The sequence below is a fragment of the Moschus berezovskii genome, chromosome X (genome assembly GCF_049115385.1).
Source record: "Moschus berezovskii isolate FMDL1 chromosome X, NW_MosBer_1.0, whole genome shotgun sequence".
Classification (NCBI taxonomy): domain Eukaryota; kingdom Metazoa; phylum Chordata; class Mammalia; order Artiodactyla; family Moschidae; genus Moschus; species Moschus berezovskii.
Genome location: NC_142488.1, coordinates 91,391,549 through 91,414,972, shown reverse-complemented (window position 1 = coordinate 91,414,972; position 23,424 = coordinate 91,391,549). Strand labels below are relative to the sequence as shown.

At 37.1% G+C, this 23,424-nt stretch overlaps 1 protein-coding gene across 2 annotated transcripts in view; it reads left to right on the top strand.

Annotated features, from left to right (window-relative positions):
• Positions 1–23,424, top strand: part of CENPI (centromere protein I) — a 70,570-nt gene that overhangs the window by 28,198 nt on the left and 18,948 nt on the right. Inside the window, exons 13-19 of one of the 2 annotated variants that reach the window (XM_055393391.2) lie at positions 1,793–1,910; positions 1,998–2,062; positions 5,011–5,105; positions 8,296–8,431; positions 9,550–9,674; positions 11,154–11,202; positions 11,318–11,536. In XM_055393391.2, coding sequence (XP_055249366.1) covers positions 1,793–1,910; positions 1,998–2,062; positions 5,011–5,105; positions 8,296–8,431; positions 9,550–9,674; positions 11,154–11,202; positions 11,318–11,536 — 807 coding nt within the window. Of the gene's footprint in view, positions 1–1,792; positions 1,911–1,997; positions 2,063–5,010; positions 5,110–8,295; positions 8,432–9,549; positions 9,675–11,153; positions 11,203–11,317; positions 11,537–23,424 lie in introns of those variants that run through there. The other variant, XM_088833670.1, reaches the window with a different exon arrangement.

Genomic DNA, 23,424 nt, shown 5'->3' with positions numbered 1-23,424 from the left:
CTTGACTTTCACCACCAGGCACATCTACAACTGGGTGTCGTTTCCACTTTGGCCAAAGCCTCTTCATTCTTTCTGGAGCTATTTCTCTGCTCTTCTTCAGTAGCATATTGGACACATACTGACCTGGGGGGCTCATCTTCTGGTGTCATGTCTTTTTGCCTTTTCATACTATACATGGGTTTTCAAGGCAAGAATACTGAGTGGTTTGCTATTCCCTTCTCCAGTAAACCATGTTTTGTCAGAACTCTCCACCCCATGACCCATCTGTTTTGGGTGGCCCTACACAGCGTGGCTCATAGCTTCATTGAGTCATGCAAGCCCCTTTGCCATGACAAGGCTGTGATCCATGTGATCGTTATAGTTAGTTTTCTGTGGTTATGGTTTTCGTTTTGAAGGCTATGGGATTGTAGTTCTTGCTTCTTCTGTCTGCCCTCTGATGGGTGAGAATAAGAGATTTGTGCAAGCTTCCTGATGGGAGGGACTGGCTGTGGGGAAAACTGGGTCTTGCTCTGGTGGGCAGGACCATGCTCAGTAAATCTTTAATCCAATTTTGTGCTGATGGATAGGGCTGTGTTCCCTCCCTGTTAGTCACAAGCAGTGACCCTATGTTCTTATAATCAACAAGCATTTTTTTGATTGCTGAATATGTTAAGCCAGTTAATTATTTGGCCTGGGTAACCCTGAGTTGTACTATTAAGCTGCTACTCAGGTATCAGCACCGTCAAGAAGCCATTACTCAATTTGGGTTAGATGTTTGTTCTTTGTGCTCCCTTGGCTCTTATGTGTTTTCCTGTATCGTGGTATCTTGAAGCATCTGTTTTTCCATGCATTGTGGGCTCCAGACAGGTGGGAACCATGTCTAACTTTTCTGCATGTATGGGTGTTCAACTTGGTACCTGGTGCAAAAGAGATTCTCAATAAATATTTGTTGAATAAATCTTAAGGATTTTATATGAAACCATTGAATTAGAAGTTGGGTATGGATAATGGTGGTGAGAATAAAACAATTTAGGTTGACTTTTTAGATTTTCTGCTTGGGAGGAGGATGATGGGAGTATAAGAAAAACAGGCTAAGAAGGAAAGATATATTTGGTTTAAAAGATGCCTGTGGGATATCTAAGAGGTTCGGTAGGCAGTTAGATAACAAGTCTAGGGATCAGAATGAGATTTGGGCTGGAAAAGCAGGAAGTTAAGACTCCTCATGATAAAGGTGATGGTTTTAGCTGTGTTATAGATGTGATTGTTCAGAGAATTCATGTCTGAAAAGAAGGTGCAGAATAGAGTCTTGGTGCATGCCACTATTTAAGACTCAGGATGACAGAATTAAAAGGGAAAGTCCTGGATCTTCACTCACTTGTGAAAACACAAGCAGCTAGACACTCAGCCCTCTCCAGATGGTGTTGCCCAGAGTTCAGGTTTGGTCTGTGGCTTCTATTGAAATTGCAGACTTACTGTGCAACTTTATGGACTATTCGAATGTCTGCATGTACTCCAAAATAATAGTTTCATTTATCTTGAAAAATATTTCATAATTTGATTTCTTACCTTCTTTTTAGTTGGTGAAGTTTTATGGTATTTGAAAACTATATTGATAAAGATGTTAAAGTATTCAAATATTAATCATCTCGTTCTTTTTAGGAGAAAGTCTGATACCTAACCCAAGGCTTTTAATTATATTGATGACAAAAAAATTAAGAGTAAAACAACTATTGCACAATGTAAATTGGTTGTTTTAAGTGTAGTTATGACTGAAGAGCTCCACGTAAGGTTTTACCATCAATTTGTGTTATAGGAGGGGTTTTATTCCTGTGAAGCATTCCTGTATAAGAGCCTTCCTCTCTGGGATGGCCTCTGTTGTCGATCACAGTTCCTTCAACTTGTGAGCTGGATTCCTTTTAGTAGCTTCTCTGGTATGTATCATGAAAATTTGGAGCCATTTAATTCATTGTAATGTTAATTAAAAGAATTGAATGATGTTTTTCTTTTCTGATTTTTAGAGGTGAAGCCACTTCTTTTTGACCATCTTTCACGGCTTTTCTTTACATCATCTATTTTTTTCAAGGTAAAAAAAATTGTCTTAGTCTATGGCTGGTGGTACACAATTTCAAACCCACATTACAACAGTAGTTTTTTAATAGGATTCACCTGAACCTGGACTTGAGGTGCTACATCACTCAAATCAAAATTAATGTATAGAATTTTCTGTTTTTAAGGTTTTGTCACATAATTTTCCTGAACTGTTTACACTTGTGGTGGATGATGAAGTGAATGAACAGGTGGCAAATCAGTATTAAAAACAAACGAGGAAATAACTTAAGCATACTTAGTTTGATTGTTGTGGTTGATAGTTTTGTAGATACACTTTTTCATTTCTCAGATATATATTGAGCACACACTATGTGTTATAATAGTCATTTTCTGTTAATAAAATTGTTCTAACCTTATATAATAAAATGTGTTACTATTTTGTAGTGTTCTCCAAAAAAAAAAAAAAAAAAAAGACCTCTGTGGTTTACAGGAGTTCTAAGTTTGAGAACCTTTCTTATAGAATGGTTATTCCTATTCTAAAAGAGTGACAATATAAGTAATGTTCCTTTGTAATTTTTTTCACCTTAAATCATTTATTGTTGGCCACATTTACAGAAAAGATATATTGTCCTGATTAGTGTTTATCCTAATCAAACGGTACTTTATTAATTGCCTATCCCAAACTTCTAATTCGATTATTCTTTTTTTTCTAAAATGTTTTTGTTTATTTGGCTGTGCTGGTTCTTAGTTATGGCATGCAGGATTTTTAGTTGCAGCATGTGAACTCTAAATTGTGTCATGTGAGATCTAATTCCCTGACCGGGAACGAACCTGGGCCCCCTGCATTGGGAGTACAGAGTCTTAGCCACTGGACCACCAGGGAAGTCCCTCAGTTATTCTTTATTTTTTCTCTTATTCTACCAATCTAGAGTGCTGTTTATCTGTAAATATTAGATTAAACCATCTGAATAGATTTAACCTGATAGGTAAAATCTGTTTGACAATTGGCAGTTTCATATGTTCCAGTCTAACAAGTATACATTTATAAATACATGCATATGTTCGTATTTGAGATTAGGAGGTGGAGAGAGGAAGGGAAACAGACAGTGGGCCAAAGACAGAAATCAAGGGAATACTTACTACTTAATTCTCACTGAAAAGGAGAGTATTTAAAGGAACATTGTCAAAAAGTATGAAAAGAACTACAATTTGGAGAATAGTAGTTCCAAAGAAACAGAGAGACACAGGCTATCAAGAAGGAGTGAAGGGCTAATGTTGCCATGTATCCCAAGAGGGTCCAGAAAGATACGGACCAAAAAAGTTTCTTTTGGAATTGATAATACAGAGGTCTTGGCTACCTTTGTAAACAGGTTCAGTGGAGTGTGGGGTAAAAACCAAATTGTGGAGCTTGAGGAGTCGATGAGAAATGAAGACAAGGCAATGAGTGTTGACTGTGTTTCCAAAAGTTTGGCTAAGGGAGGGATAGAGAAAGAGAGCTATAGTGGGACTTTGAATCAAGTGAAGGTTGTAATTTTTTTTTGTCCCCAGAGTGAGAAAAACCTGAACATGTTTATAGATAGGATAGAAGGAGCCAGATGAGAAGAGAGGTTGAAAATGGGGAAAGCTGGGGGGATAATTGACAGTGCAGGGTTTCAGAAAAAGCATGATAGTATTGGTTTAAGACTAGGGAGAGTGATTTGCCTGAATGGGTTGGGAGATACTACTGTTTTCTAAGATTGAGGACAAGGATGTAGAGATAGGTGGACATAGAGATACATTTGTACAGTTTGATCAAAGAACAAGAAATTGAAATACTTTTTCTTAAAAATGTTAAATTTCTCAAAATAAGAAGTACATTGTAGAGGACAGAATTGAGTAGGGAGCTTCAAGAGGGTGTTATGTGAAGAGAATAGCCATTTAAAAAAATGGGAGAGAGAGACAGCTGATTGAAGAGAAGTATAGTAAAAGGATCACTGGGCTTCATTAAGGGCCCAGATGAAATTGGAGACCATAACTTAGGAGTGGTGTAGAGCTGCGCTTTTCAATCTTTTTTTTAAACCCATGCCCCCTTCTCATAAAGATAAAAACCTCATGCCTTCCATTAATATGGAGGCTGGATGGGATAGAGTAGGTGAGCGGAGATTTTCTGAATATGACATAGTAATATTGAATATCTTTCCATATGTTAAATTAGCAACAAAATAGAAGATTATTTTAGGTGATTCCAAGTTTGATTTCAACTCAAACATATTTATAATCTGAATGTGAGATGTGTCAGTTTCTAAAAAAAATTAATTGAACTCTTCAATGAAGTAACAGTGAGCTCTGTATCGCTGCAAATATTCAAATAGTATCTAGACCATTAATTATTAAGGATGTTTGAGAAAGATTTCCTGTATTAGGTTTTGGGATGGTGTGGATTGCTTTCAAATTTGTAGATACTACAATTTATCCTTATAAGTGTTCTAGGCACACTTGTTTCAAGACTGTATTGTTTATATGTGAATAAGTTCCTGGGATATCAAGGAAAAGCCTGAGAAAGGAAAAACTGTAGAATTGTTTTCCACAGTCACAGAAGATAAATTTTATGACCAGCAAAAGAATAAATTGCAGTTGTAGATCCAAGGTTAAAAGAGTAGGAAATACATATCTGAAGCAACTTAAGAGGATCTCTGAGGGAAGATAATAAGAGGTGGGTGATGCTATATTTGATGATGTAATATATTATGAATGAATATAATTTAGAAAAACAAGAGTCTATTCCTCACTGATAAGCTGGGGACCAGCTTGTAGAGAAAATGGCAAAATAAACTTGAACTTGCATTAATCTGTCTCTTGGAGACCGGTCAGGTTGGGGCAGCAGGTGCAGGGTTCTGAATTGGATGTGGTTGTCTCCATAGTCCCTTCTATCTCTAAACCTCTGATTTAGTCTGTTCTCAACACTATGGTATAACTGAATGATTTTTTGTTTTGCCTCTGCAGTGTAGTGTTCTTCAGTGTCTGAAAGAACTACTGCAGAATTGGCTGCTGTGGCTTTCTATGGACATCCACGTGAAATCTGTGAGGAACAGTCCTCTGTGAGTTATCTTATAATCTTCCACAAGAGTTGATCTGTGCAAAACTGCATATGGAGTTTAATGGTGTGACATGAAACCTAATTGCTCTATGTAAATACTGAATCGTACTTTTCTGAGTTTTTTTTCCCCTACTTTTCACCCTTCCTCACAATCCTGTGAGAAAGAGTAATTCTTCAAGTTTTATTATATAAATCAGAAAGCAACTCCTAAGCCTCTAACGTTAGAACTTGCAACTTTGGCTTTCATTCAGTTAAGCTCACTTTATAAAATGTATTCTTGCTTATATGTGAAGTCAATTTTGATGATGGCTAGGAAAATCTGTTATTTTGCTGTACAGACTTTTTTTGTTTCCCTGATATATTTTGCTTGTATGCATTAATTTAATTTCAATTTGTAATTTTAAAAGAGCCCTGAATTTCCATTATGTTCATTATTGTTAAATATAAAACCTCAAAGTGAAAGTCAAAGACTTAACTTAATTTCAAGGAACTGCCTAAACCAAGTTGCTTTGATTCTTTCTACCTAGAGTCTTGAGTTCTATATTCTTTTTTAACATTAATTTTTTAACTTTATATTATAGAAAATTCCAAACTAATTCAAAAGTAGAGAAAATAGTACAATTATTACCCTTATGTACGCAGCATCCAGCTTCAACAGTTACCAACTCATGGTTAACTTTTTCTCATCTTTAACACCCTTCATGTCTCTTGTCCTTTGTACTAGATATTTTTTAAGCAAAACCCAGACATCACTTCAGCAGTTGAAAAATGATATTAGTATAACATGTAAAAATTAATAGTTTATAATATGTTCAAATATCTAATCAGTGTTCAAATTCCCTATGTTATCAGTCACATTCTTACTTTATAGCATAAGGATCCCTTAGCTTCAATCACAAATACTTGGTGGTTAGTTTAGTGAGATTAGTCTCGATCTATTTTTCTCTGTTCTTTTCCCTATGGTTATCTCGAATTTTGTTATGAGAATGGAGAAAACAAGATTCTTGGAAGTTTCCTGGAAAATTTTTATTTCTTCATTATTACAGTGCTTCCATGTATCATGTATGTCTGATCACTTTTAGAAGAAAATGGAGCATTAGTGAGTAGTGAAAGTATCTTGTAAAGCGGTGCTTCTCAAAATGTGGTTCCTGGACCCACAACATCAGCATAACCTGGGAACTTGTTGCTATTCAGTCTCCCAGTTTTGTCCAACTTTTTGCGACCCCATGGACTGCAGCACTCCAGGCTTCCCTGTCCTTCACCATCTCCCAGAGCTTGCTCAAATTCATGTCCATTGAGTCAGTGATGCCATCCAACCATCTCATCCTCTGCCACTTCCTTCTCCTCCTGCCTTTAGTCTTTCCCAGCATCAGGGTCTTTTATAGTGAGTCAGCTCTTCGCATCAGGTGGCCAAAGTATTGGAGCTTCAGTTTCAGCATCAATTCTTCCAATGAATTTTCAGGGTTTATTTCCTTTAGGATTGACTGGTTTGATGTCCTTACTGTCCAAGGGACTCTCAAGAGTCTTCTCCAATACCACAGTTCGAAAGCATCAGTTCTTCGGTGCTCAGCATGCATACATGACTACTGGAGGTAGAGCTCAGAAATATCTGTTTTAACAAATGCCTCCAGAATTTTGGTACAAGCTAAAGTTTGAGAACCCCTATCATAAGAAATTCCATTTGAATGCTTAATCTCTTCAGATACCTCAATTCTATTATAAATAGTATGTTTACATTTATAATCTTTAGCCAATTTGCAGTGTAAGTCTTAGGCACCCTAATACAGGTGGTTTACAATTTCTGTACTTTCTTTCTAAAAATCCTAGGATCCTTTTTAATTAGTGTCATAAATTTTGAGAGGGCATTTAAAAAGGGTCTCTGCTTTCTAAAATTCTTAAAACAAATAAATGTACATAATTGTAGGTAACTTTGCTTATCTTAATACTACTTGACATTATAAAATATAGCTCTTAAGTTCTTTATAATTCCTTCCATTTTGGAGACAAGAGTGTAATGCTATGTCTCCATCATATGACCATGTACCATAGAGGGAGTAAATTGTAGTTGAAGATCACAAGAAGAGAAGGGTGGGAAACTGTTCTCAGCAGTGGTTCTCCAGGGGGCATTTTTTGTTGGCACAGTGACTGGAAAGAGGGTGCTAACATCTTTTAGTAGGTAGGAGCCAGAAGTGCTAAACATGCTGTAGTCAGTAGGGAGTAGAAGGCAATCCTGAATGGTGAATTGTGTCATCTAAAATACTCCCAGTAGTGTCCTGTAGAGAAACACTTTCAAAGTATGCTGTCTGAGCAGTCATTATTGTGCAGATTGTTTCAGACATATTTGTCAAATGCTGCCAGAAATCATAAAGTACAGTTTTGCAAGTGACAGTCTGATTGTATGCATCCCCACCTATTTGAATAGTCTCTTAATCTTTTCCTGCTTGCTCTGCCACTGAATTATGTCATGGTGGTGGGTAACGGTAGAGTTGTCGTCATTTCAAGCTCTCAAGACTATATATGATTCCTTTTTCCTTGTGCATAACCATTGTTGGCTACTTAGGTCTGAGGGTAAAGCCATGAAATAACATTTCCCAGTCTTTTCCCAGTCCACTCAACAGTGGATTGTAGGACAAGAGTGAATGGATGGATGGATTGAACCAGTTATACCCATGTGTCATTTAAAGAGACACGATTCATTGATTTGACTAGAGTATAAAATATCTAGATCTGGTTTTTACTAGAAGAATGAAAGATGGCAGAATTTTTACTCATTCATTTTAAAAATTGAATTCCAGTTAAAGTGAATATATTTTTAACAGCAGTTTTAGTTCAGAAATTCAGGCAAAACTGGTTTTGGATTTGTGTACTTAGAAACTAATTTGCTGACTGCTGTGGTCCCTGGACATTGGTAATATTATCTAAAGTCTGGAGTTTAATCCTTTCTTTCTCTGTTATTTACTAACATTAGAGTGGTTGCTCAGGATATTCTATGAATTGGTCTTAACGGTTCCCTAGATAGCTGTATAGTTGTAATCACTGTGGTTTTTAAAAAAAGTGAGTTATACTTTGGAGCGCCGATCATTTTCTGAAATTCCCAACAGCTTTCTGCTGTATATTTAATCCAGCTTTAGCTGGGAAATTGTGAGAACTTTTGCTAATATGAATCTGCATGTCATGGTTTCTTATTGCAGAGAGACAACTTTAGGTGGATCCATGAACTCTGTGTCTGAACTGATTCACTACGTAGGATGGCTGTCCACTACTGCAGTGCGCTTGGAAAGCAACCGTACTTTCTTGCTGCACTTTATTTTGGATTTCTATGAGAAGGTAGTACACATCCCATTTCCCCTACTTAGATTTTTGTGATAGCTGTCTGCTTTACTACTCTCTTGTTTAAATTTTATGCACAGCTATTAAGTTGGGTTATGATCTTATTATCATAGTTAATTTTAGTTAATAAACTAAAGTTAAACATAGTTAATTTTGAAGTAATGATTATATTCTGGCCTGAATAATTGACAAGGAGAAAAAGCAAATGTTTTTTTCTGAAGTGCAGGTACCACTTTAATAGACATTCCCCTGAATAATGCTAACCCTAGACAGAAGTCTGTCTTTTTGCTCATCCATTATAGAGCTCTAAACCCTGGTAAAAAAAAAAAACAAAAATATGCTGTTTCCTTAGCTCTCTACCCCTGGCTTTCAGTTGCCTTATTTCTGCCAGTACCTATGATTCTGGTCCTCTTTTGTTATTTTGTAGTATTCAACCTAGATGGAACTATTATCTAGGAAGTACCCACTAATCTCAGTTTTCCTGGCTTCTTCCCTTCACTGATACCTAGTTGTATTATATTTGCTTGGAAGATTGCTTGTTTGTTTTCCAGGTTGACAGCTAACTAATGTGATAAATCAGTGTTTATGGGACTTAAGCCCACCTAGGGCTTCCCAGGTGGCATTAGTGGTAAAAGTATGTCTCCAATGCAGGAGACATACTAGATGGCGGATTCAATCCCTGGGTTGGGAAGATCACCTGGAGGAGGGCATAGCAACCCACTCCAGTATTCTTGCCTGGAGAATACCATGGACAGAGGAAACTGGTGGGCTACAGTCCATAGGGTTGCAAAGAGTCAGACACAACTGAAGTGACTTAGCACGCATAGGACTTAAGAAAGAAATGTTCCTTTCCCCTTTCTCCCTAACTCTAAGATTTTTCCCCAGAAAAAAAGAGATTTTAATAATAAAACCTTCCAGAAATAATCCTCTATCATAAGATTACTGTTTGGTGAGGTACATTTTTAAGCAAGTTGTGGCTACCTATTCTGTTTATGAATCAGGCAGGACCATCCCTAATGTTATTGCTTATTCTCTAGTGATGATTCTTTGGGTGAAGTTGGTTGAGGGGTTCTGAGGAATAATTTATATACTGATGTTATCATTCTTCCCAAAAGGTGTGTGACATATATATAAATTATAGCCTTCCATTAGTGGTGTTGTTTCCTCCTGGGGTCTTCTATCCTGCACTCCTCAGCCTGGATTCCAGTATCCTGAATCAACTCTGTTACATTATGGACAGGTATGAAGCCTTTTTCCCATTTTTATATCATAATTCCATACTCGTTTTCCAGCTATAAAATAAAGTATATAAATATATTACAGTAAGATTATATGGGTTTCCCGGGTGGCGCAGTGGTAAAGAACCCGCCTGCAATGCAGGAGCTGCAGGAGATATAAGTTCAGTCTCCAGGCAAGGAAGATTCCCTGGAGAAGGAAATGACAACCCACTCCAGCATTCTTGTCTGAAGAATCCCATGGACAGAGAAGCCTGGCAGGCTACAGCCCATGGGGTCTCAAAGAGTTGGACACAACTGCACACACACATACAAGCTTATTATATATAATGCAGTAAAATATTCAGAACAATACGATTGTTATTTATTTTCTGCCAGGGCCTTTGGAAATAGGAAACCTGGCTTTCTTTTGGGAATGACCTTCTAACGTGGAACTATTTTAACTGTGTTCTTAAAATGTCAACATGAGGGATGTGTAATAGAAGAATTCATAGTTAAGGATCTTTTTTGCAGTGGTACTGTTGCACTCAGCATTGTTAATTCCTGTTGCTGTGTTGCAAAGAAAAATTAGTCATTTACTGACAACTAACAACTGGTTTAAGCCTACATAGCTTCTTTGGTAAAAAGAACATTTTCTGGGAGATAAAAGGGAGCTATTACCAATTATATGAAATTGTAAGTATTAAATTTCTGATACCTTCTAATTTTTCCACTTATGGACTGAAATTGCTCTTTTTAGGCCATAAGTGTAAACCCTTTTGGCATAACTTGTAGGACTATGCTAAGGGTTAAATAGGACTGATTTGAAGCTGAAACTCTAATACTTTGGCCACCTGATGTGAAGAGCTGACTCATTTGAAAACCCTGATGATGGGAAAGATTGAGGGCAGGAGGAGAAGGGGATGACAGAGGATAAGATGGTTGGATGACATCACCAACTCAGTGGACATGAGTTTGAGTGAACTCCAGGAGTTGGTGATGGACAGGGAGGCCTGGCGTGCTGCAGTTCATGGGGTCGCAAAGAGTCGGACATGACTGAGCAACTGAACTGAACTAAACTGAAATGTTCAACAGCTAATTAATTAGAATAGTTCTCAGTTAAGAAAAAATAATATTTCTAAGTTTTCCCTTTAGCCTGTCTACTACACCTTTTTTCCACATTAAGAAAATGTTATGTATCAGTAGCTGCTTTTGAGACTCTTATTAATTTTAAATACTGAAACATTAAAAACATTGCTTTTTTTTACTGAAATACAATTTACAGAGTCAAGTGCATATCTTAAGTGTACAACTCAATATTTGAGCCTCTGTTAATTTTTATTCTTTGAGGAAAATGTACCACAAAAGGAAAAAAATATTTAACTAGACAGCTGGATATTTGTGTATGTACATATATTTACATTTAAAATGTAAACTTTTGTTTGTATTTAAATAGGAAAGGCATTTAATGGTAAAAGTTTTATTCTGTTTGTTCTGTCTTTTAGGTATCATAAAAATTTGACTGCTGCAAAGAAAAATGAATTTGTACACAAGGTATGGATGATGAATCTCTGTATTAAGTCACCATTGTAGAGATATAAGATTTGCTGGGAATAAGAAACGAAGGGAGAATAGGTGATAATGACAATTTTTTTTCCTTTCCCAATAGACAAAATCAGAGTTCAGCTTCAGCAGCAAGACCTATCAAGAATTTAATCAGTATCTGACAGCCATGGTTGGTTGTCTGTGGACATCCAGACCCTTCCAGAAAGGGATATATATTGACTCTGAAGTCTTAGGAAATGATTCAGTAGCAGAGTATAAAAAAAGTTTAAATTTAGTCCATCATCCTGCTTTTTTGAGTTATACTGTTTCCTTTCTGCTACAGGTAAGAATATTTAAACAGTTTTTAGATTTTCTGTGGGAATACCATGATGGCAAAAATAGGAAATTTTATAAATTTAGTATGTCTGAATTGCAAGACATGTGTTCAGTCATACTTTTTGAGTATCAGCTAACTTTTAGGTATTGTGGTAGGCTCTGGGGATTCAAAGTTAGTTTCTACCCACAGAGCTTGGGCTTGTGGCAGGGACAGATTTGTGAACATTACTGCAATATAGTTAGGTGAAATGAGAAGTACAATTGTGAGAAATAGGGGAAGGGAATATTAGTTCAATTCTATTTGGGTAGAGGTAGTGCCAGGTAAGAAAAAGGTACAGAGAAGTTGAAGCTTTGGTAAAATCCTTCTAGACAAGATGGAAAATGTAAGCTAGACAGTATTATAATTAGAGTTGAAGTGTTAGCCAAAGACTGCTGATATAATGGGTTGATATCAGTATGTAGGCAAAGGAGTCTTCTTAGGACTTTATCACCAGCCCCGTCATTTTCAACATTGTGAGTGACTTACCTCAAGTGGTGTACATATCATCAGTGTGTGGATGACACAGCAGGATGGAATTACAAATACACTGATAGACTCTGGCTTCAGAATTCCCTGAACAGACTGGAGCATTAAGAAATCTTAACAAAGTGAACAAAATGTATAGAATGGGAGAGAGAGTCATTGAATAATTGTTTAATATATTCATGCAAGAACCAGGCACTGTGGTGAACAAGACACATCTAAGTATTGCCCTTATAGAGCTTAGAGTCCAGTCGGGAAGGCAGTCATTAAACAGACATCTTACAATAAAGAATGATGAATAATATAGGGAAAGTACAGAGAACAATGAAGAAATACACGGGTGTTTGACCCAGCTCAGGCTTTACAGAAGTGATGCTGATTGGAGTTTTGAAGGATGAGCATGAGCTTGTCAAGACAGGAGTGATATTTGAGGGAAAGTGCAAAAATAGAACAGGGTGCAGTAAACTCTTCCTGTCGAGGCCCAGACTGTAAATATTTCAGGCTTTGCAGGCCACATGGTCTCTGTCAAGATTACTCAGCCTTGCTGTTGCAGCATGAAAGTGGTTATAGACAGTGAGTAAACAAATGGGCATAATTGCGTTCCAGTAAAAGTTTATTTACAGAAACAGGCATTGGACTGGATGTGGTTTGCCCTTTGTCAGAGCATGCTGTATTTGAGGAATTTAAGCAGAATTGTAGGGCTTGGGCAGGTATTCTAACCTGACTCAGCAGCACAAGTACCCAGGGTACTTTTCCAAAGTATACATGCTTGATTACTTGCACCCTGACATTTTGATTTACTAACTGGGGTGATATCCAGAATCTACTTTTTTGATATAAATATTCTGATATGCAACACGAGTTGAGAGTCACTGCTGTGCTTAGTCGAAATTCTTTGAGACCCCGTGGACTGCTGCCTGCCAGTCTCCTTTGTCCATGGAGATTCTCCAGGCAAGAATACTGGAGTGGGGTGCCATGCCCTCCTCCAGGGGATCTTCCCAACCCAGGGATTGAACCCAGGTCTCCTGCATTGCAGGCAGATTCTTTACTGTCTGACCCACCAGGGAAGTCCAAGAATACTGGAGTGGGTAGCTTATCCCTTTTTCAGGGGATCTTTCCGACCCAGGAATTGAACCAGAGTCTCCTGCATTGCAGGCAGATTCTTTACCAGCTGAGATACGAGGGAAGCCCTCGAGAGTCACTAGAGTAAGCTATAGCATGGTAGGAGATGATGTTTTAAAATGTAGTCAAGGACCAGATGGTGAAAAAAGTAATAGGTAGACCTTCAAAAACATACTGATTGACTTCAATAATTGAATAAAAATTACAGTTTTCAAGTACACAGAGGCAGTATAGTTTTGTGATTTTCTGATATTCTTTCCTTTTTCTCTTTTCCTTTCATAATAACTTGCCTGATTTATCATATAATACATAAAAACTTGTTTCAAATTAATGATATATTACTATTAATAATGAGACTGGGTGAAATTTGAAATATTTTTAGTTCTTGCTCCTGGACTAAATCCTATGAAAAATGTACATTGCATATACTGTGTTTTATATGCAATTAGGTACATTTGTTTCAGTTTGTTCATGTTTTAGAGATTGCTTTTTTCTTTTTATTTGATCTAATGAAATCTTTTTTATTGAAGTATAATTGATTTATAATGTTGTGCTAATTTCTACTGTACAGCAAACTGACTCAGTTATCTACATAGATACATTCTTACTTTATATTATTATTCATTATGATTTATCCCAGGAGATTGAATATAGTTCTTGTGCTATAGAGTAGGAACTTGTTGTTTATCTGATTTTTTATTTAATTTGATTCTTAGAATATATAAAACATTTAAATGATTCCAAATTCTTAACTATAGGAATTTCATCCTTATTTCCTCCATCCTATCTTTGTCTTTAGGGAGCCTTTTTTTTTAGGTAGTCATTTTATTGCTTCTTGATTTGTTCATCCAGTGTTTTGTTTCTTTAAACTTAGTAAGCAGTGTTTTGTTCTATTCTTTTAGTAATTTATTTGTTTTGGTTGCACTGGGTCTTCATTACTGTGTACAGGCATTCTCTAGTTAAGGCGAGCTGGGGCTCCTCTCTAGCTGTGGTACGTGGGCTTCTCATTATGGTGGCTTCTCTTGTTGCAGAGCACAGGCTCTAGGTATACAGACGTTAGTAGTTGTAGCACACAGGCTCAGTAGTTGTGGCATTCGGGCTTTGTTTCCCAGGGCATGTTGGATCTTCCCAGACCAGAGAATGAACCTGCATTGGTAGGTGGATTTCTATCCACTGTACCACCAGGGAAGTCCAACATTGTTTTGTAATCCGTGTTTTATAATTCCAGTATCAGGAGTTTTGTGTGTCTGTCTCTGTTGCCTCCTTCTTTTACTGTTTCTTCCTCATGTTGCTTAATTTGTTTGTGTGTCCTTAATTTCAACTTTGTGATGGACACCTGCACTATTATTTGTAGAAAGAATCAGAAAACTAGAATGATATCTTCTGCAGAGAGTGTTTTCATTTGCTTCTTGCATGTACCTAGGGATACTCTTGGAGAAGGGAATGGCAGCCCACTCCAGTATTCTTGCCTGGAGAATCCCATGGACAGAGGAGCCTGGTGGGCTACAGTCCATAGGGTCACAAAGAGTTGGACATGACTGAGCGACTAAGCATACAAGCCTAGGGATGCTCTTTGGCACTCTCTCTCTCTCTAAGCCGCTTCAGTCGTTCTGAATCTGTGTGACCCCATAGACGGCAGCCCACCAGGCTCCCCCATCCCTGGAATTCTCCAGGCAAGAACACTGGAGTGGGTTGCCATTGCCTTCTCCATCTTTGGCACTAACCTAATGCAAATTGAGATTCCTTACACGATTGGTGGACAGATTGCAAGCCTGTGAGAAGGCTAATTTATTTCTGGTGAACTCTTACCTTGAAGGGGTAGCCCTTTGGGTTTCTAGTTTAAAGTGAATGTTAGTTTATGAGAGTTCCCACTTTTGGCAAACCCTTTGCTCTGACTTTAGTCACCTTAGCCCTTGGAGGTTGTGGAAGTGCAGCTCAGGCTTTTGTTTGTTTCTTTGTTTGTTTTTCCACTGTGTATAACATACTCTGATTTATTCCATTCCATTCTATTCTAATTTTTTTAAATGCTGGTTGAAGTCCATTGAGTTGATTTCATGACCTCTTAGTGGAGATGCAGCTCAGTTTTGCAGCTGACTCCTTTGGATTGGCAAATTCCCTTAGGCAAGGAATGATTTTGAGTATTAGGTTTACCCCTCTGGGCTCTTTTTGGCTTAACCTTACCATCGACTTTGGTATTCCCTTTATTAATGTTACCCCTGTATTACTTTTTTTATTTTGTAAATTCTATTTATTTATTTTATGTTTTGGCTGTACTGTGTGGCATATCGGATTAGTTTGCTGATCAGGGAACTATGCCCTATGCAGTGGAAGCATGGAGTCTTAACTACTAGAGGGCCAGGGAAGTCCCATGTTTTGTAAATTTTAAAAATACAAAAAGAGAGAATGTATAGTATAATGAGCCCCTATAGACCCAGCTCCATCTTTATTCCCATCCAGTTTCATACTTTCCCCTGACCCAGTTAGTTTGAAACAAATACCAAATGTTACACAATTTTACGTAAATGTTTCATTCTATATCTCTAAAAGATATGGGCACTTAAATTTTTTTTTCTGTTTCTTCTTATTTTTCACAACTTTATTAAGATATAATTCAAATACAGTATAATTCACCAATTTAAAGTATACATTTCAGTGGCTTTTAGTATATTCACTGAGCTGTGCATCCATTACCACAATCTGTTTTAGAATATTTTTATTATTCCCAAAAGAAACCCCTTGCCCCTTAGCTATCGCACTCCAGTTTCCCCATTCCCCAGACCTAGGCAAACACTCATCTACTTTATATCTATATAGATTTGCTTATTCTGGAAATTCATAAAGGTGAATTCATACAGTAACATATGGGTTTTTGTGACTAGCTTCTTTCTAATGTTTTCAAGGTTCATCTATGGGTATGCAGTGTGTAAGGATTCCATTTTCTTCATACCTTCCTCAAGATTTGTTATTGTCTGGGTTTTTTTTTCTTTTTTATTCTAGCCATCCTAGAAGCTGTGAAATAGTATTTCATTGTGGTTTTAATTTGCATTTCCCTGATAGCTATTGATGTGCTTTTTGATTGCTATTGATGTTCATCTTTTCATGTGCTTATTGCCCATTTGTATATTTCCTTTGGAGAAATGTCTATTTATACCCTTGCCCATTCTTAAATTAGGTTATTTGTCTAAATGGCTTGTAAGACTGATTTCTATAGTCTAAATTCCAGTTGATTATCATATGATTTGCAAAAGTTCTCTCTTATTCTATGGGTTGTCTTTTCATTTTTAAGTATCTTTTGAAGGACAGAAGTTTTAAATTTTGAGGAACTCTTAATTTATTAATTTTTTAGTTTATCACGTGTACTTTTTTTAATGCCTCCTGTTTTCCTTCTCCCTTCAGCCCCTGGCAATGACCAGTCTACTCTCTCTGCTTCTATGAGTTTGATTATTTGAGATTCATCATATAAGTGGTATCTTACAGTATTTGTCCTTCTGTGTTTGACTTATTTCACCTAGCATAATTTCCGTCAAATTTGGTCTCCCAGTAAATTGTGACAGATAGGGATATTGGTTTTTCCTCATGATGTCTTTGTCTGGTTTTGGTTTCAGATTAATTCTGGCCTCAAAGAATAAGTTAGGATATATTCTCTCTCCTACTCTTTGGAAAAGTTTGTGAAGGATTGACATTAATTCTTTAAATATTTGGTAAATTTTACCTATGAAGCCATCTGGTCATGGGTATTTTTATTGGGAAAGTTTTTTAAAAAATTAATTTATGTTTTAATTGGAGAATAATTACAACATTGTGGTGGTTTTTGCCATACATCAACATGAATCAGCCACGGGTGCATGTGTCCCCTACTGTTCAACCTCTTTTCTTATAGGTCTATACAGATATTCTATTTTTTTGAGTCACTTTCAACATTTATTTTTCTAGAATTTGTCCATTTTATATCATTTATCTAATTTATTGATAATAACTTTTATTTTTTTAATTAATTTCTTTTCTTTTTCATTATAGCTTATTACAGGATATTGAATATAGTTTCCTATGCTATACAATAAGATTTGTCGTTTTGATAATACTTATTTTTATAAAATAGGTAATGTTTTCCCCCTTTCATTCCTGATTTTAGTAATTTGAATCTTTTCTTTTTTTCCTTATTTAGTCTAGCCAAAAGTTTGTCAGTGTTGTTGATCTTCTCAAAGAACAAACTTTCGGTGTCATTGATTTTTCTCTACTTAAAAACTAAAAGCTTTAAAAATTGTGGTTAAATACATGACATAAAACTTAACCATTTTTAAGTATATAGTTCACTGGCATTAAAACTCTTCATCTTGTAAAACTGTAACTCTGTACTTATTAAACAATAACTCCCTATTCCCTCCTCCCTCCTCACATCAGCCTTTGTAACCTTCATTCTGCTTTCAGTCTCTGTGAGTTTGACTGTTCCAGATAGCTCATAATAGTGGAATCATATGTTTGCTTGCTTCACTTAGTATAATGTCTTCAGGGTTCATCCATGTTATAGCAGTGGTTTGAAATATCCTTTTGAAAGGCTGAATAATATTCCATTGTATGTATATACCACATTTTATTTGTTCATTCTTTGATGAACTTTTAGCTTGCTTCCAGCTTTGGCTGTTGTAAATAATGCTGCTATGAACATGCATGTAAAGTTCTCTCTTCAAGTTCTTATTTTCAATTCCTTTGAATATATACACAGAAGTGAAATTATTGAATCAGATGGTAATTTTTTTTACTTTGTTGAGGAAACAGCATTCTATTTTCATATGAATTCTATGTTCATATCATCAGTACAGAAGAATTCCAATTTCTCCGTATCTTCCTTACCAGTATTTATTATTTCCTAGTTTCTTTTCATAATAACCATCTTTTTTAAAATTTAAACTTATTTGCTATTGGGGTAACAATATTGTGATAGTTTCAGGTGAACAGTGAAGGGATTAAACTATATATATACATGTATCCATTCTCCCCCAAACTCCCCTCCCATCCAGGCTGCCACATAATATTGAGCAGAGTTCCATGTGCTATATAGTAGGTCCTTGTCAGTTATCCATTTTAAATATAGCAATCATAATATCCATCTTAATGTGTGTGAAGTGACATCTTATTGTGGTTTTGGTTCACATCTCCATAATGATTAGTGTTGCAGAGCATCTCTTTATATGTTCATTGGTCATTTGTTTATCTTCTTTGGAGAAATATCTACAAGTCCTTTGCTGTTATTTTAATTGGGTTATTTGTTTTTTTTTGTTTTTGAGTTATAGGAATTCTTTATATAAGAAGTCTGGATATTAATTATTTACAGATAAATGATTTGCAAATATTTCCCCCATTTTGTAGGTTGCCTTTTCATTTTACTTGATTGCATCCTTTGATGCATAGAAGTTTTAAGCATGATATAATGCCATTTGGATATGTATATATGGATATAGATATAGTCTGTTTTGGCTTGTTCTTCTGGTGTCATACCTAAGAAATTGTAAAATCCAGTGTCATAAATCTTTCCCCCTATGGATTTTTCTAATCCATAGAAAAATATAGTTTTCTATGGATGTAGAAATCCATACAGTTTTTAGTCTTATGCTTAGATGTTTAGTCCATTTTCTTCCCTTTCTTCAGTTAATTTTTGTGTATGGTATAAAGGATCCAGCGTCATTCCTTTGCATGTGGAGATGCAGTTTTCCCAATACCATTTGTTAAAGAGACTGTTCTTTCCCCCAGTGAGTGGCCTTGAAACCTTTGTCAAAGATCATTTGACTGTATTCATGATGGTTTATTTCTGAGCTCTCTGTTCATTTACGCTGGTCTATATGTCTGTCTTCATGCCAGTAACACATTATTTTAATTTGAAACTTTATAGTAAGTTTTGAAATCAGGAAGTGTGATATTCTCTCTTTATATAATTTTATTTCTATTGTTTCTGCTCTGATCTTTATTATTTCTTTCTTGCTTGCTCTGCATTTAGTTTGCTCTCCTGTTTCTGGTTTCTTGGCAATAAATTAGATTATCAATTTGAGATCTTCATTTTTAATGTAAATATTTACAGCCCTGATTCATCTGCCATGCTCACTAGGAAGGACCAATGGCTTACATTGCTCTTCTTATGGAATTTTAGTAGATCTTGTGGAATAAATATTTTTATATTTTTTGTATGTCATTAGGATAATTTCCAGAGACTTTAAATCCTGGGTTTATAAAAACAGTCTTTGCCAACTTTGCCTGTTTTGCTGGTGAGTAGTTCCACAGAATTCCTGGTAATCCCATCCTGGAAGTGGAACTCCATATGGACACTTATCATAGAACAGCCACCTTCTGTTTCTTGAATATCCTTCCAGATGTGTATTGTATATTTTTGTGTAAATGATCTTTTTCAACACTGTACATTATACATACTTTTCTGTCTGTTGACCTTTTTTTTTGACTTAGTATCTTGGCTTTTGTTTTGCCTGTGTGTGTGTGTGTGTGTGTGTGTGTGTGTGCGCTCAGTTGCATCCAATTCTGTGACCCCATGGACTGTAGCCTTCCAGGCTTCTCTGTCCATGGGATTCTCCAGGCAAGAATACTGGAGTGGGTTGTCATTCCCTTCTCCAGGGGATCTTCGCGACCCAGGGATTAAACCTGCGTCTCCTGCTTTGGTAGGCAGATTCTTGACCACAGAACCACAAGGGAATCCCTTTGTTTCATATTTGTACATAAAGGACTGCCTCATTCTTTTTGTTGTGTCTGTAGTATTTCATTGTATGAATGTAGTACAAGTTAAACATATAACTTATAAATTGAGTTTTTGAGTTATTTCCAATCGTTATTAAATTATACTCTAATGAATATGTTTGAACTATATACATTATTTCATACATGTGCAAGTGTGTCTGTTGGATAAAATTGCTCCACATGGAATTGATTTCAAGTGGTATATCTTTGTAATTTTGTTAGGTATTGTCAAATTGCTTTCAGTAGAAGTTATACCAACTTCAGTTCAGTCGCTCAGTCGTGTCCGACTCTTTGCAACCCCATGAATCACAGCACGCCAGGCCTCCCTGTCCATCATCAACTCCCGGAGCTCACTCAAACTCATGTCCATCGAGTCGGTGATGCCATCCAGCCATCTCATTCTCTGTCGTCCCCTTCTCCTCCTGCCCCCAATCCCTCCCAGCATCAGAGTCTTTTCCAGTGAGTCAACTCGTTGCATGAGGTGGCCAAAGTATTGCAGTTTCAGCTTTAGTATCAGTCCTTCCAATGAACACCCAGGATTGATCTCCTCTAGAATGGACTGGTTGGATCTCCTTGCAGTCCAAGGGACTCTCAAGAGTCTTCTCCAGCACCACAGTTCAAAAGCATCAATTCTTCAGTGATCAGCTTTCTTCACAGTCCAACTCTCACATCCATACGTGACCACGGGAAAAACCATAGCCTTGACTAGACGGACCTTGGTTGGCAAAGTAATGTCTCTGCTTTTTAATATGCTATCTAGGTTGGTCATAACTTTCCTTCCAAGGAGTAAGCGTCTTTTAAAATCATGGCTGCAATCACCATCTGCAGTGATTTTGGAGCCCCAAAAAATAAAAGTCTGACACTGCTTCCACTGTTTCCCCATCTGTTTGCCATGAAGTGATGGGACCAGATGCCATGATCTTTGTTTTCTGAATGTTGAGCTTCAAGCCAACCTTTTCACTCTCCTCTTTCACTTTCATCAATACCAGCTTACGTTACTGCTAACAATAAATGGGAGTCCAGTTGCATCCAATTCTTACTTGGAATACTACGTGATGAATCACAGAATAGAATTAATTTTCTTTAAGTTAATTCTCTTTTCTTCCCAGACTGTGTGTGTGTATACGTCTTAATTATAAGATTCAGTCTCTAAAATGGTAAATGCTATCAACTTAGACATAGCTAAGCAAACTTATTTTGGAGGTTCAGGAATTAATATATTCTTGTGTTTTAGGCAGGTTGATTCTTTTTAAGATTAGAATATGATTGCTTTATAATGTTAGTTTCTTCTGTACAACAAAGTGAATCAGCTATGTGTATACATAGATCCCCTCCCTCTTGAACTCCCCTGCCACCATCGCCCCACCCCCATCCCGTTCCTCTAGGTCATCACAGAACTCTGAGTTGAGCTCCCTGTGCTATGCAGCAGGAAGGTTGATCCTTGAAAATTTAATTCTAACAGCATTGTGCACATTTGGCAAAACATGTTAACTAGCATTTCTGTATGATTCTGAAAATACTGGGCTTTAATGTCAATCTTTCTCTTAAAAGAATACCTTTTGAGCCTTGTCACCAACTTACTGCTCATTATCTATTGATTATACCTTTGAGGTGATAAAAATAACCTCTGATACTATGTTCAGTTCAGTTCAGTCGCTCATTCGTGTCCGACTCTCCGCGACCCCATGAATCACAGCACGCCAGGCCTCCCTGTCCACCACCAACTCAGTGTGATTTAATTCTGACAGTTTTACTTTGCTGAATTATCACATTGTAAATATTTCAAATTGGCCATATTTTTAGAGATAATTTAGTAAACTTAATTTGGCCAGTCAGTTCTCAGTATTGGAAGAGTCAAGTTACTCCATGAGTCTGGACATTTGTCAAGCTTATGTTTCAGGAAATTCTGAAACTCTTGGTTTTCTAATCAATTACTTTTGAACTAATAATTAGATATATCTTTGTTTATTCATTCAACAAATATTAGGTGTCCACTATGCTTTTGGTGGGCTTAATCTGCCAACAATGCAGGAGACCCTGGTTTGATTCCTGGGTCAGGAAGATCCCCTGGAGAAGGAATAGACTACCCACTCCAGTATTCTTGGGCTTCCCTGGTGACTCAGATGGTAAATAATCTGCCTGCAATGTGGGAGACCTGGGTTCAATCCCTGGGTTGGGACGATCCCCTGGAGGAGGGCATGGCACCCCACTCCAGTACTCTTGCCTGGAGAATCCCCATGGACAGAGGAGACTGGCAGGCTACAGTCCATGTTGTCACAAAGAGACAGACAGGACTGAACGACCAAACACAGCACAACACAGTATGCTTTTGACACTAGGAATACAGTGCTTAAGAAGATAGCTACCATCTCTGTCCAAATGGAGTTTATTCTGATGAGAACAAGCAATAAACAAGTAATGAAATAAGCAGATGTGATAATCCATGAAAGGCATAAACAGGGTGGTGTGAGAGTGTGTGACTGGGGAGTTGTCAGGGATGAGTGTTCAAAGAAGGCCTGTTTGAAGAGGTGACAACTGATCTGAGATTTCTTCTATAAGATGAGAATAAGCCTAAAAATAGCGAGAAGAGCATTCTGGGCAGTGGGGACAGTACTTAAGGGATTCAAGGGAAAAAAGGAAGGCCATTGTGACTTAGATTAAGGAACAAGAGGAAGCAACAGTTAGAACTGGACATGGAACAACAGACTGGTTCCAAATAGGAAAAGGAGTACATCAAGGGTATATATTGTCGCCCTGCTTATTTAACTTATATGCAGAGTACATCATAAGAAATGCTAGGCTGGAGGAAGCACAAGCTGGAATCAAGGTTGCTGGGAGAAATATCAATAAACTTCAGATATGCAGATGACACCACCCTTATGGCAGAAAGTGAAGAGGAACTAAAGAGCCTCTTGATGAAAGTGAAAAAGGAGAGCGAAAGAGTTCGCTTGAATCTCAACATTCAGAAAACTAAGATCATGGCATCTGGTCCCATCACTTCATGGGAAATAGATGGGGAAACATGGCTGACTTTATTTTTGGGGCTCCAAAATCACTGCAGATGCTGATTGCAGCCATGAAATTAAAAGACGCTTACTCCTTGGAAGGAAAGTTATGACCAACCGAGACAGCATATTAAAAAGCAGAGACATTACTTTGTCAACAAAGGTCCTTCTAGTCAAGGCTATGGTTTTTCCAGTAGTTATGTATGGATGTGAGCTGGACTGTAAAGAAAGCTGAGCACCAAAGAATTGATGCTTTTGAACTGTGGTGTTGGAGAAGACTCTTGAGAGTCCCTTGGACTACAGGGAAATCCAACTAGTCCATCCTAAAGGAGATCAGTCCTGGGTGTTCATTGGAAGGACTAATGTTGAAGCTGAAACTCTAATACTTTGGCCACCTGATGCAAAGAGCTGACTCATTTGAAAAGACCCTGATGCTGGGAAAGATTGAAGGCAGGAGAAGAGGATGACAGAGGATGAGATGGTTGGATGGCATCACCAACTCAATGG